This window comes from Trichosporon asahii, assembly GCF_000293215.1.
Source record: "Trichosporon asahii var. asahii CBS 2479 unplaced genomic scaffold scaffold00075, whole genome shotgun sequence".
In the NCBI taxonomy this organism is placed as follows: Eukaryota; Fungi; Basidiomycota; class Tremellomycetes; order Trichosporonales; family Trichosporonaceae; genus Trichosporon; species Trichosporon asahii.
In genome coordinates this window covers 1,466,165-1,479,399 of record NW_014040850.1, presented here as the reverse complement: position 1 = coordinate 1,479,399, position 13,235 = coordinate 1,466,165, and the positions used below count along the sequence as shown (strand labels likewise).

The 13,235-nt window shown below is 56.6% G+C and overlaps 7 protein-coding genes across 7 annotated transcripts; 4 read left to right on the top strand and 3 right to left on the bottom strand.

Annotated features, from left to right (window-relative positions):
• Positions 1–507: 507 nt before the first annotated feature.
• On the bottom strand, positions 508–2,007 carry A1Q1_06083 (ammonium transporter; the record flags this gene model as incomplete). Its single annotated transcript, XM_014321292.1, has 1 exon — positions 508–2,007. The coding sequence occupies one exon, from the start codon at positions 2,005–2,007 to the stop codon at positions 508–510; it is 1,500 nt and encodes a 499-aa protein (XP_014176767.1).
• A 209-nt stretch (positions 2,008–2,216) lies between these two features.
• Positions 2,217–2,543, top strand: A1Q1_06082 (uncharacterized protein; the record flags this gene model as incomplete). The annotated part of the gene is made up of 1 exon (XM_014321291.1): positions 2,217–2,543. The coding sequence occupies one exon, from the start codon at positions 2,217–2,219 to the stop codon at positions 2,541–2,543; it is 327 nt and encodes a 108-aa protein (XP_014176766.1).
• Positions 2,544–2,959: 416 nt separating this feature from the next.
• On the bottom strand, positions 2,960–5,302 carry A1Q1_06081 (ammonium transporter; the record flags this gene model as incomplete). Its single annotated transcript, XM_014321290.1, has 3 exons — positions 2,960–3,212; positions 3,851–5,035; positions 5,088–5,302. The coding sequence occupies 3 exons, from the start codon at positions 5,300–5,302 to the stop codon at positions 2,960–2,962; spliced, it is 1,653 nt and encodes a 550-aa protein (XP_014176765.1).
• Positions 5,303–7,496: 2,194 nt separating this feature from the next.
• On the top strand, positions 7,497–7,994 carry A1Q1_06080 (uncharacterized protein; the record flags this gene model as incomplete). Its single annotated transcript, XM_014321289.1, has 1 exon — positions 7,497–7,994. One exon carries the CDS (start codon positions 7,497–7,499, stop codon positions 7,992–7,994), a length of 498 nt encoding a protein of 165 aa, XP_014176764.1.
• Positions 7,995–9,169: 1,175 nt separating this feature from the next.
• On the top strand, positions 9,170–10,114 carry A1Q1_06079 (uncharacterized protein; the record flags this gene model as incomplete). Its single annotated transcript, XM_014321288.1, has 2 exons — positions 9,170–9,341; positions 9,630–10,114. 2 exons carry the CDS (start codon positions 9,170–9,172, stop codon positions 10,112–10,114), a joined length of 657 nt encoding a protein of 218 aa, XP_014176763.1.
• Positions 10,115–10,151: 37 nt separating this feature from the next.
• Positions 10,152–10,838, bottom strand: A1Q1_06078 (uncharacterized protein; the record flags this gene model as incomplete). The annotated part of the gene is made up of 3 exons (XM_014321287.1): positions 10,152–10,406; positions 10,456–10,625; positions 10,676–10,838. 3 exons carry the CDS (start codon positions 10,836–10,838, stop codon positions 10,152–10,154), a joined length of 588 nt encoding a protein of 195 aa, XP_014176762.1.
• Positions 10,839–11,202: 364 nt separating this feature from the next.
• A1Q1_06077 (uncharacterized protein) lies at positions 11,203–12,714 on the top strand (the record flags this gene model as incomplete). The annotated part of the gene is made up of 1 exon (XM_014321286.1): positions 11,203–12,714. The coding sequence occupies one exon, from the start codon at positions 11,203–11,205 to the stop codon at positions 12,712–12,714; it is 1,512 nt and encodes a 503-aa protein (XP_014176761.1).
• Between the last annotated feature and the right edge of the window lie 521 nt (positions 12,715–13,235).

The window sequence follows — 13,235 nt, the reverse complement described above, 5'->3', positions numbered from 1 at the left end:
ACGCAACAGTGACCTCGGCTCCTCTGCCCGTCCCGGCGACAGGGCTCGAGCGAACCGATCTCTGATACCAGGCGATCGTCCGGTCCTGGATTTCCCTAGCGAGTCATTTGTTGATGTCGGTGACAGCTCGTCCCCTGCCCGTAAGATTGGTACGACTTGGCTCGACATGATGGATGATGGTACAACTTTTGCACAGGTACTGCACCGGGTAAGGCCGGTGAGCTCGGCTGGTCAGAAGCGGACAGGGCGTCGCCAAGCCGAAGCAATATGTCTCCGCGGTGGCAAATTGGGCTGGCCGGCCAAATCCGCTAAGTGCGCTCGATGTGTGCTCGATTATATTCATGGCTCCGAAAGCTTTACCTAGTACCTAGTTGCCCTGCTATTGATATATGTACAATGTGACTACCGCCTTGTGGGAAGACTTTGATGAGGTGTAAGGAGAGACGCTGGTGTGACCCGATTATGGCGATGTCGTAAGAAAATTAAAGTGTTCGAGAGGAAAGCCGTTCACCTCGCCTCGGCGGTACCACTCGACGCGGAGGACGTGGTAGGCTTGACCTCAACCTCTCCCGTGGTCTCAACTCGCGTCGCCTCCTCTCCAGTCTTCTCGTGACGCAAAGACTTCTCGCGGGCCGCCTCAGCGCACTCGCGCTCGATGATATGAGAGAAGTCGAGCTCGCGATCGACACCGACAAAGTCGTAGGCCCACTCGCCGAGGAAAGCGTCATCGATACCGACGATCTCGGCCTCAGCATCGCACCTGAGGCGGCAGAAGGGGATAAAGTGAAGAAGCCAGCAAATGATCGTGGTCATCACAAACGAGTAAGCCATGCTAGCGACGGCATCGGCGATCTGATAACCGAGCTGGATGTAGTTGTGGTTGATCCATCCGCCAGGAATGGCAGTGATGCCGTCAAATCCGGCTACGCGCGAATCGGCGAACAACGCAGTCAGGCAGCATCCGATCAGACCACCAACGCCGTGGGTCGCAAACACATCGAGGGCTTCGTCAATGCGAACAAAGTACTTGATTTTGGTCGCAAAGTTGGCACCGACAGCAGTGACAACGCCGATGGCAACAGCGGCAGGAGAGCCTACGTAACCAGCGGCGGGAGTGATGCCGACAAGTCCACAGATGGCGCCGGAGCAGAATCCAACAGCCGAAAGCTTGTGATCAAGGCGCCAGTCCAGAAGCATCCAGGTGATTCCACCGACGGAAGCGGCAAGGTTGGTAACAATGCAGGCCTGGACAGCGCGCATGTTGGCGGAGAGCGCCGAGCCACCGTTGAAGCCAAACCAACCAAACCAAAGGAATACGGTACCCAGGACGATGAACGTGGTGTTGTGGGGCTTGTAGGCGAGACGCTCAGTGCCGTAGCCGCGACGTTTACCCAGATAGAGAGCAATGGCGAGCGAAGCGGTACCGCTGCTGATGTGAACGGGGCTGCCACCAGCAAAGTCCAGGCCGCCCAGCTTGAAGGTCCACCCGTTGGCGTTCCAGGTCCAACAGGCGATGGGGCAGTAGACGATGGTGAGCCAGATGAACATGAAGAGCATGACGGGCCCAATCTTGGAGCGCTCGGCGAAGCCACCGGCCGTAATGCCAATCGTGATCATGGCGAAGCAGGACTGGTAGGCGCAGAATAGAATGGCGGGAAGGCGAGTCGATCCCATGGAAGGAGCCTCGAGAACGTTCATCAAACCAAAGTGCTTGAGGTCACCGATGTAAGCGTTGGCAGTCTCGGAAAAGGCGAGCGAGTAGCCCCAGAAGAACCACTGGAAGGACGCAACGGCAACGCCAAGCATTGCGAGCTGAATCATGGAGAGCGCATTCTTTCGTCGCAAAAGCCCAGAGTAGAACAGGCCTACACCGGGAACCATCAGCCAAACGAGGGCCATGCAGACGATGACTGGTGTTAGCAGCCGGGCAGGGTTGAGCCACTTACTGAAGCCAATGTCGCCCATGTTGTAGACGACATCAGTGCCATCGGCGCCGGGCACAACCATGTCTAGAGACGCGTCGTATGTTACGTTCTTCCATGAGATCAGCGACTGTCGAGTGATGTTGTTCTGGGAACACTCACGACCATGATGAAAGAGAAGTGAGGAGAATGTGTGAATGCTGGAACTTCGAGTCGTGTGAGAAACGCGTTCATTTAAAGTCATCGCAGCGGACATTCAGATCCTCGAATATCAAGCGAGTCCGGCCCGCGCTGATGTCTTGTCCCGACGTGGTTGGATCCAGAGGTTTGCCGGGCCACCATCTCGGGTTGGAGAACAGCCACGATTGGGTTGGTCTGGCCTATTGGCCAGAGCAAGGCTTCATTGTGACCCCAGCTTATCACTATCTACTCCAGGCTTCCAAGATCCAGGGGGTGATGTGGGACTACTATACCTCACTTGGCATTCCCGAGGCTGAAGATCGATCCATTGTGGTTGATAAGAACGGAGTGACTGCCAAGCTGGCCGTAGTGGTCAGGGCCAGCGTGATAAGGCCTACGGCGGGACCAGATCCTTCGAGCCGTATACCTTATCACGACTAGGTTGGCTAGAGCATGCGGCGCTCCGACTCTCCCCGACCTGTATCTGGTGCGTCGCCAGCCAAGAATGCATGTCACAGGGTATGATAACAGACTTTGGACTGGAACCCCGCACGTCCCGACTTGGGCGTGGGGCTAACTACTGAGGGTGGCCGATAAACACGCTGCCCACTGCGCGCGCGGCTGTTATGACTCCATGTACATAACAGGAGTGTCCATATTACTCCAGCATCGTTTCAAAGTGTCCTTTTCCGGTATTGCAATGTCTCTATGTGGTTCTATGCGCCTAAGGGCGTATCACGCAGGACGAGCTTGCTGTCGCAGGCAAGTGCGGCGTTCGAGTCACGTGCGCGCACGGTGGCGTGTGCGCGCGGTCTGTAGCTGGGGCTACTCGGGGTTGCCAGTGCGTTGGAGGCAGCTCAAGTCCTCGCGTATTCGACGATGCCCTTTTGTAGCATCTTCTGGTAGTTGCGCTCGATCTTGCGGGCCTCACGCTGGGAGACGTAAAACGGTGCCGTCGCGCAGGGAGCGTGCCAGTACATTGCAGGACTAGGGTTGAAACCGTCCTCGACACGTGACTGGGCCTGATCGCTGGAGCCGGACGACGTCGAGCTGGTGGACGATCGTCGCGACAGAGAGCGCGAGAGGAAGCTCATGATCATGGCGTTGCAGCTGTGGTGTAGTGGTGCGAGACGAAGCGATGAGGAGCGAAGGGGTTGGTGTCGGCGGTGGGGGTTTGCCAGTTTAATACGTCAACAGACTGTGCAGCATGTGCAGCGCAGAGGGCGGTGTCATGATGTTGACGCGCTGCGGACCAGACCACACAAGAAAAGTAAACTCCCCACAATGTCCATTAGCCCCACTGTGAGTACTTCCAATAGGAGCTGCAGCGCAGCCCACATGGAAAACCAAGAGGCTAAGAAAAGACCCAAGAGACCTGGACAAGGGCTGACGAAGCACCGGCAAGTCGAGACCGAGTCTAGGCCCTGGACGTTGTCATAAAGCTTGGCGCGCATCCAACTAATGCGGGGCACGGAGTAGAACGCCCAGTCCACCCCGCAGTTGGCTGCCACGTGCGCAAAGAGCTCATGCGCTTGGGCTTATAGTCATCTCGAATAGTGGCAAGAATGTAGCTGGCTGTTCGGAGGGGCGTTACTATATTCCGCTACAGACTTTTCCCTAATACTGCAACGCCGAGTAATTCCAGGCACGGTCAGGCACAGCCTGACGTGTACATGAGGTGGACTGTGATACGCCATGTTCCCTTACGTCAGGGTCATTTGCTTACGATCTCGGCCTCAGCATCGCACCTGAGGCGGCAGAAGGGGATAAAGTGAAGAAGCCAGCAAATGATCGTGGTCATCACAAACGAGTAAGCCATGCTAGCGACGGCATCGGCGATCTGATAACCGAGCTGGATGTAGTTGTGGTTGATCCATCCGCCAGGAATGGCAGTGATGCCGTCAAATCCGGCTACGCGCGAATCGGCGAACAACGCAGTCAGGCAGCATCCGATCAGACCACCAACGCCGTGGGTCGCAAACACATCGAGGGCTTCGTCAATGCGAACAAAGTACTTGATTTTGGTCGCAAAGTTGGCACCGACAGCAGTGACAACGCCGATGGCAACAGCGGCAGGAGAGCCTACGTAACCAGCGGCGGGAGTGATGCCGACAAGTCCACAGATGGCGCCGGAGCAGAATCCAACAGCCGAAAGCTTGTGATCAAGGCGCCAGTCCAGAAGCATCCAGGTGATTCCACCGACGGAAGCGGCAAGGTTGGTAACAATGCAGGCCTGGACAGCGCGCATGTTGGCGGAGAGCGCCGAGCCACCGTTGAAGCCAAACCAACCAAACCAAAGGAATACGGTACCCAGGACGATGAACGTGGTGTTGTGGGGCTTGTAGGCGAGACGCTCAGTGCCGTAGCCGCGACGTTTACCCAGATAGAGAGCAATGGCGAGCGAAGCGGTACCGCTGCTGATGTGAACGGGGCTGCCACCAGCAAAGTCCAGGCCGCCCAGCTTGAAGGTCCACCCGTTGGCGTTCCAGGTCCAACAGGCGATGGGGCAGTAGACGATGGTGAGCCAGATGAACATGAAGAGCATGACGGGCCCAATCTTGGAGCGCTCGGCGAAGCCACCGGCCGTAATGCCAATCGTGATCATGGCGAAGCAGGACTGGTAGGCGCAGAATAGAATGGCGGGAAGGCGAGTCGATCCCATGGAAGGAGCCTCGAGAACGTTCATCAAACCAAAGTGCTTGAGGTCACCGATGTAAGCGTTGGCAGTCTCGGAAAAGGCGAGCGAGTAGCCCCAGAAGAACCACTGGAAGGACGCAACGGCAACGCCAAGCATTGCGAGCTGAATCATGGAGAGCGCATTCTTTCGTCGCAAAAGCCCAGAGTAGAACAGGCCTACACCGGGAACCATCAGCCAAACGAGGGCCATGCAGACGATGACTGGTGTTAGCAGCCGGGCAGGGTTGAGCCACTTACTGAAGCCAATGTCGCCCATGTTGTAGACGACATCAGTGTACAGCGGCCTACTCCATCGGATGGTCTACCTCACCGTCCTCTCCCTTGTCTTCGGGCTTCTTCTCCTCGCCGAGCCTGAGGCTCTGCTCACGCATACTCTCAACACTCTGCTGAAGGAGCTGCAGGGTGTCTCGCTCAACGCGAAGACCGTAGAGACCGAGTCCAACCTCCTCGCCGCGCAGAGCCGCGAACGGTCTCGGAATCCCATCGACCGGCGATGGGCGCATCGCGTTCGGCGCCGACCGCGTCTCGCGCAAGAAGTAGACCGTCTGTCGGAGGATGAACTGGATTTTCTAACCGTCAGTGCACTTAAAGCCGGGGGTTGACAAGGCGAACGCCGTCCTACTCAACCTGATGTTGTTGTCGAGGTCATGGACGATGAGGAATCCGGCCTAGAGTCCTTAGATTACGAGGAATTGATCGATTTAACCGGCAGACAGTAAGAAAAGACCCGTACCTTTCCAATGAATCAAGTTTGAACGCTCTAGTTGCAGTGGTAGTTGAGCACGCCGTCGCCGAAGCCGAGATCAACTCCGAAGGATGGAGGAGACCGAGTTCCAGCGTTTGCCGACGCCGCTCCGGCGTTTCGGCATTTGATACATAGAGAGCGGAAGCTAATGATGTGGCTGTGCCTGACCGTGCCTGGAATTACTCGGCGTTGCAGTATTAGGGAAAAGTCTGTAGCGGAATATAGTAACGCCCTGTTCGGAGAACTGCTGGTGTCCGTCGGCCCCCGCACATGCGGCCTGCTGCTCACGTCGCGAGCTTCTCGCCCCCGGCGATCCCTAGGCAGATCGCGGAATAGGGGTAATCAGCACAGCCATGCCGCACGCCTCATGCCGCACGCCACAGCAGCCCCGCAGCCCCAGTGCTAAGAGTAGCTTTTCGCTTTTCGTGGGTCAAAGAGAGCGCTGAATAAGCGTTGCGCTGTCGAGTCTCAACGCCGTAACCCTCCCACAGCTGCCCACAGCCTAAGCTACTCAGCTTCGCTTTGCTCGCAGGGGCGCGCCTTTAACCCTTACCTCCAAGCGACCCAAATGTGCATGCACAAGCGCGACGGACTCGTGGTCTCGCAGTTATCCGCAGCGCCGCAGTATCGCGGGGCGCGGCTCGTAACAGCTCGGTCGCAAATAGAAGCAGGGACTGTCGAACGTAGCCTTGCCACCATGCGGGGCGCGGCGTCCACTGGAACCGATCCGTAGCGACTCGTCGATCGCGCCGGCGGGACGACGTGGTTTGCGGTCAGAGGGCCGCCGTCAATTGGGACAAGGCTCGGTCTTGCAGGTCTGCTGACAGCGAAACAGGTGGGCGTGCAGGCTCGGGTACCTCAGTTGTCAACTATCGAGCTCACGATGTACTGTGTGCGTGGCTATTGCGACTATTCGAGGTGCGTAGGCGGCTCACGTGCGTCCGCAGGGCAGCTGTCGTGGCCATGCAAATGGAAAGTTTTGGAAAGTCACGTTTGTCGACGTCGGAGGTCGGCCAGGAGACTACGACCTGTCAGAAGTCAGAGCGGCTAGGAACGGCCGCCGTGCTGCCGCCATCAGCAATCATCACGGCAGCCCTTCGGCCAGGACGCGTATCATAAGCGACCGTCCCTTGTAGCTCAGGTACCAATCTTCCGACGCGGTGATTCGGTCTCGCACATCTGCGACGCTTGGGGAACTCGGCCGCTTGGCCGGCCGCACCACGTCGATGTGGAAAGTGCGGACTCAAGTGTTCTGAAGGGGCATAAGTCGGGGGATGATCGTCGCGATCGGAGGAAGCAGAACGTCTGGAATATTGCTTATCGGAGAGTCTGGAGCAAGGAGTTTGAGAAGCTGAAGCACTTAACCGCAGCTTTTGAGATCGGGCGCCTCCAGCTTTGAGATTTGAAGCATCTGGATTTGAGATGTTAGAGGCCAGGTACCGAGGAAACGAAAGGGTCTGCGGTGGGAAGGTCACATGGAATGGATGAGCAGAGACCAGTAGTGATCTTGTCTGACCAATAGTCGAAGGTGAATGTGGCCAGGCACGACTCCTGTGGTGGGAAGTTTTGTCTGTCCCATGTGGCTGCCAGGACGGACGCCTCGGGCTGCAGCCGCGCAGCCGTCGCCAACCAAGCTCTCAAATTCTGTCAGGCACCGCAACAGGAGTAATCCGACTCGGACCCTGCGGCTAGGGTCTGCCTGCACCGAAGACCGATGGCTTGCCCTGGAACCCGAACGGATCCGATCGAGCTTACGAATGTCAGCCGCCGGCCACCGTAAGCACAGACAACGGCTTGCTAACGGAATGACTAACTCGTCGTGACCGTGAACACCGACCAGGTGATCAAATGCGTAGGTCTCGCAGAGTATATATGGCTGCTGCACTTGTTGTCACATCGTGGTCCCCACCACACATCAGCCGCAGCGACTATCTATCCCCCATACCTACACCATGACCGTTATCAACCTGCCCCAACCTTCTGGGCATAAGCCGGCCCCGGCGACCTACCACGCGCCTCTGGTTCACTTCCCTCCGTACAACCCGGAGCTCGACTTTGACTTTGATGACGATGAAGAGGACGATGCCGAGGACCTGTCCAGCCCGCCCGCCTCGAAGCCGAGGTCGCAGCCGATCTCCATCACGATCGTTCCCTCGATGCAGCCGAAGCGCACTCGATCCCGAACCCGCGCGACGCAAAGTCTGCCCTCCAGCCCACGACCTGCCTCTGGGTTCGCTGTGATGCAGCGGCGGGAAACTACCTCTGCGGGACGCCCCTCTATGCACCACCGCGGTACCTCTGTCTCCTCGTCAAGCTCTGCGTCAAGCCCTGAGCTTTCCACGGCCTCTGTCTCGCCATCGTCACTACCCAAGGCTAGCTACTTCTACCCGCTGCATGGACGCTTTCCTCAGCAGCCAGTTCAGCGCAAGCCTTCGTACGCCAAGGCTTGAAAAGAGTATCGCATAAGCTTCGCACATACAAAGTTGTATAATCGTTGTCGCGGATCGTATATCACTTGCGGCCTCTTGTACCCATAGACTACCTAGACATGTATCATTACTCGGACACTCAACGTAGCTCTCTTTTTCTCATGGTGCACGTTGCGAAAGACGGCATGCATGATCTTGCCTTTCGGACCGATCGCTCCGTGATTCTGACCGAGCACCGAGGTAAGCGGACGAAGAGCGATTGGCCGATCAGGCACGTACAGCAACGTGCTGCACTTGTATCCCCAGCGGAGTCAATGAGGTCGTTTCGGCGGAGCCGAATCGGTGATCATTTGGGTGACCGAGGTGAGGCCGAGGTGACGAATGCAGTTGTCCTCAGCAGTAGCAAGTCCTACAGGCCTGACCGAGGTTCGATTCTAGGGTGGAGTGCGGAGTGCCCCCCTGCGTGTCTACTGGCACATGAATCAGACAACGAGGGCCACCGCGCGCGATCGCGAATCAATCGGGGTTCCAGCACGGTCGAGTAAAGGGGATCATGTATGCCGAAGGTCTCGTAAAAGAGTCCAGTAAGTCTATACCATCGGGTAAAGTGCGATCACGCAGAAGCAGTGAGATGCTCAGCCAGGCATACTCGTCCGACCTGAAGAAAGCAGATGGTTGCCGCACCCACGAAGGACACCTCTGATTGTTTTTACCCGAGCCGGGAGGCTGCACGCATGCACCCAAGTGCACCATGTCGGTTAGGTCGGCTCCTAGTGAGGCTTCTGCAAGGTTATTTTTAACGTGAGAACATGCAGCGCCCGACCGGCACGCCCCTCTTTCTCTCATCGGTCCGGCGAGCACGTCTACTCTGTCTCAGCCAAGGGACCAGTCTGAAGTAGCTTGGACGTCGAGTATACAGAGGCCACTGAAACTCGGCGACTATTCACATTCCGGCGCGGGCCGCCTCCTGGGCCGGAGCGCAATCCACTTATGCCATGTCGCTTAGTGTAACCGTAGGCTCGTGCATTGACCTCCTCACACGGTCAGAAGTATGCAATAGACCGACGGCGACGCGCAGTCGTTGTCGGTATAGGGTCCAAGCGCTTGTCCACGGGGCTGCTACTTATGCTACGGATCTGCGCGAGAGTTGTTAGATCAGTTGCGCCAAGACAATCGCATTCTTTCCGGCTCGCATCATGTCAAACTATATCAATCCTTTCGAAATTCTTACGCGGTCAATATCCAAGCCCCAGTCCATCGCATTGGCAGTCGTGTATGGGGTACTCGGGGTGGCGTTGGTGGCCAGGAGGCTCTTGCGGCTGGCCAAGCACAAGGGCATGTATAACCTCTTGATCCTTTTCTCTGCCAGTGAGTGGAATAGAGCACATGGCGCTCATTGCAGTGCGCGTGGCCACCTTTGCCGTTCGGTACGAGGTGGCTAAGACGCCAACCAGAGCATCCAACTTCCAGGCACTTCTCATTGCATCGGGCGTCTTGCTTGTGGCCGGGTTTCTCTTCCTAGCAGAGGCGGTTCTGATGCTTCTCTACGAATGGTCAGTGAGCGAGTGGAAACGTGCTGAACGGTTAGGAGTTGTGTTGTTCGAGGGCGTGATTTCGGACGGTTCACAAAGTTTCTCGGACCGCTGCGTCACCTAGTGTTGGTCGTCTTCTCCGTCATCGGCGTCATTGGTGCCGTCCTGCAGATCGTTGCCATCAACAAGCTCGACTTTGACCTCTTTGACACTGCGAAGAGCCTTCGAATCGCGTCCGGTGCGCTTTTCATCTTCATCTCGACCTGGGTGATTGTTGCCCCCATCGGACTAGTGGTCCTTTACCGAGCCAAGTTATGTTCCAACGTCCTGCTCGCAACTACCATTGTCGTCCTGTCCGGTTCTGCCTTGATGCTCGAGAGTGTTTATCGAGTGCTGGCCGCCACGAGGATCGATGGGTTCATCCTTGAGACTTATTCTGTTGGGGTTCTGTTAGTGCTTCCCGAGTTCATCGTTATCGTGGCATTCATCGTGTTTGACCTTGACAATCTTAGCCACATCACTCTTTATTGGCCCTTTGAGAAGTCGGAGGAGGATCTAGAATTGTCAAAGAAAGTAAGCAAGACGTCCAGAGAAGCGAGCGAGGTGTGACCATCAGTAGGGGTTATCATCGAATGTAATACAAAAGTCAATCGTCGTCCAAGACCTTGATCTCGACGCCAGTCGCAATCGTGACGGGTTTCGCGTCGTCGATCGTATCTGTTGGCGGGGCGGGTTCTGAATTGTAAGGGGCCGCCTCCAACCTGCTTGTTGTGGCCGCATCCTTTTTGGAGTCGCTTCCACCTCTCCTGGCAGCCTTCCGCTTCAGGCGCTTGGCCCGGTTCTTGGCTGTTTTTGCTTCAGCTTCAGCGTCTCGGGCAGCCTGTCGTGCTAAAAACTCTTTCTGCTCCGCAAGCTGTTGTTAGTACAGACACCACTCTAATATAACTCACTGCACGCTGCTGCTCCTCCATGAGCTTTACTCTTTCGAACTCTCGTCTCCGACTGTTCTTGTACACGTGAAACTCGCCCGACCCAGCAGCAGCTGCAGAGCCGGAGACAGATTTGACAATGTCCTTTGGCATGCGCGCCAGAATCTCGCTGGCGAAAGGGCCTTGAGGCGCTGGTAGACGAACTTCGCGCTCGGGATTTGCCATCAGCTTTTCCACCTACAGTGAGCAACGCCCCGCTTCTGTTGGCTCACCTTGTACCGTTGGATGCCATCGGTTGTCAATTTCGGTCTCTTCGACGGCCCTTCGCCGTTTACAACGGGATCGGGGGTTGGGGAGCGCTCGTAGCGCTCTGGGGACGGAGAGTCGGTGGGCAAAACGGGCATGTTTTTAAAGCGATAGGAGATGTAATCTCGAAATGTAGTTGCATTATGACGCACATGAAAACACGCGACTTAACCCAGGCACGAGTACCAGCGATTGGGGCGTGCTAACGCGTGCCTCCCCAGCGGGAACAATGAAATACAGCCGCTGCCGCAACAGTCCGCAGCTCGACAGCTTTCGCATCAAAATCTCATTTTGCACCTCGTATCACCTCCTCTCTTCTCGCTGGATCACTCTGATCTGACGTTGCATTGCTGCTCCTGTCGGAACGCGCTAAAGACTGCCAGTCCCTCATAACGCGGCCTACAGCCTTGAGGTATGATCACTTCTGCCTTTCTGAACCAAGACTGACACTTACAGCACAGTATGTCGTTTGATCCCACCGGCCGGTACAAGGGGAACAATTTTGACCCCAACTATGCCGCCAAGAGAAAAGCAAAAATGGAGCAGCAGCAACAGTATCCGCAGCGATTCCGGAAGGATAACTACGATCAACGCCCGCGCGACAATGGTTACAACTCGCGTAACGAACGCGATGGACGCGGTTGGCAGGGACCTTCGTCGCTAGACTACGGCGACAGCGGAACAAACAGCTACAGCACTCCCCGTCGTGACACGCAGTGGGATAATCACGGGAATCGCGCGCCGGCTTCCTCTCACCGTCCCCACAACACGACCTCCTCCGGACCTCAGAACCCTACTCGCCAACAAAAGTCGCCCGCCTCTGCGACGCCTCGAACCTTGGGAGACACTCACATCGACTCTTGCTCCACCGACAAGCGAGGCTTGGATGCTGCCCTGAAAGATCTAAATGATCTTGTAGGACTCGAGCCTGCAGCGTTGGCTGCAAACGGCACCGCTGGAGCCGGTGCAGCCACTGGCCCCGGTGAGTTGAGTTCTCTCGAGAAGTTGAAACTCTTCAAAGCGCAGGTGGAGGCTAGCCGCGCCGCTCGGAGTACTGATGCTTCCTCGACAGCCATCACGCAAGTCGCCGAGTCCTTTTTGCAGCGGGAGACTTCGTCTAATGGTGCTGAGCCTAAGACCACGCCAACGAACGATAAAGCTCAGGCTTTGAAGGCAAAGCTGAAGGCCTTGAAACAGCAGAAAGGAGGTTCAGTGAAGGACAATTCCCAATCCAAGGGACAAGAAAGCGCATCAAAAGCTCAGGCTTCATCCCCGCAGGTTGCTGTCGCCCAGTCAACGACTCAGTCGGTAGCCGAGTCGGGCAGATCGACAACCCAATCGTATGCCGATGTTGCGCGCGATCACCCGAGGAGACGATCCGCGTCGCCCAGAGGACGAGCCGCGTCGCCCACTCGGTATTCTCGCACGGAAGCCCCTTACCGTCGAGCCAATAAAGAGTATGCTGACCAGCCTCCGGAATACTCGGGACCTCGAAACCGCCGAGACGAAGTGGTGAGATACGATCGATCCAACACCGAGACCCCGAGGCCGACTCGTGCGACTGTAATCCCTCATACGCCCATGCCCGTTTCATCAACGTCTATCAACTTGGTGGTGAAAACCCTTGAAGTCATCAAGGCTCAGGTCGAGCAGCTGGAGGTGTTGATTCAGCCCATCTTGGACTCGCAGGCTGCTGGCGACAGCTCTCCGGCGGTTCGACAACTGGCACCCGCCACAGAGATGCCCCCACCTCCGGCCCCAACGCATCAACGCAGGTCTTCCTTTGACTCCTACGAGCAAAGCATGTATAAGCGGCGTTCGACCTATTACGACGATGATGACGGAGGCTATAATCGCAGTACTCCGACTAGAGGAGGGTACCAGAAGAGCCGAGGCGGGGCAGGCGGGGGAAGAGGAGGATACAACCACCGCAAGTACGACTATGAGGGGCGTGATGGGTACAAGCGATATTAGAAAGTCGGCTTCGCGCGGCGCCCTAGGGATGAATGCCGCAGTCTCTGCAGCGTATGTAGTAGTGCAATCTTCAGCAATGCAAATGTTTTTGCCGGGCGGGAAGTGTGTTTACGTGTGGGTGCAATGGATAAGATGAGTGGAATGTGATGGATACTGACTGTGCGAAATCGTACCTGACCTCCTGCCCTTTAGTGGGCCTCGGGGATCTATCTCATCATCATTTATCTCATCCATCTCGGGTCTCAACTTCTTTCATCTCAACCATCCAAGTATTCTAGCCTTCGCACCAAGTCTTCACACATCGCCATGAGGGCCTTTCTGCTTGCCTTCGCACTCCCTTCCGTACTTGCCGGCTTTGCCTCGGACGCGGGCCAGGGGGGACAGGTACCATTCGTCGCAGGAGACACACACAACTATCGACCGACTACGCAAGAGCGGTACGACGGACAATCAGTCAAGCGCTTAATCTTCAGGGGATGTCGCGGGATCGGAGGGACATGTTGGTGCATGTGCTCAACGTG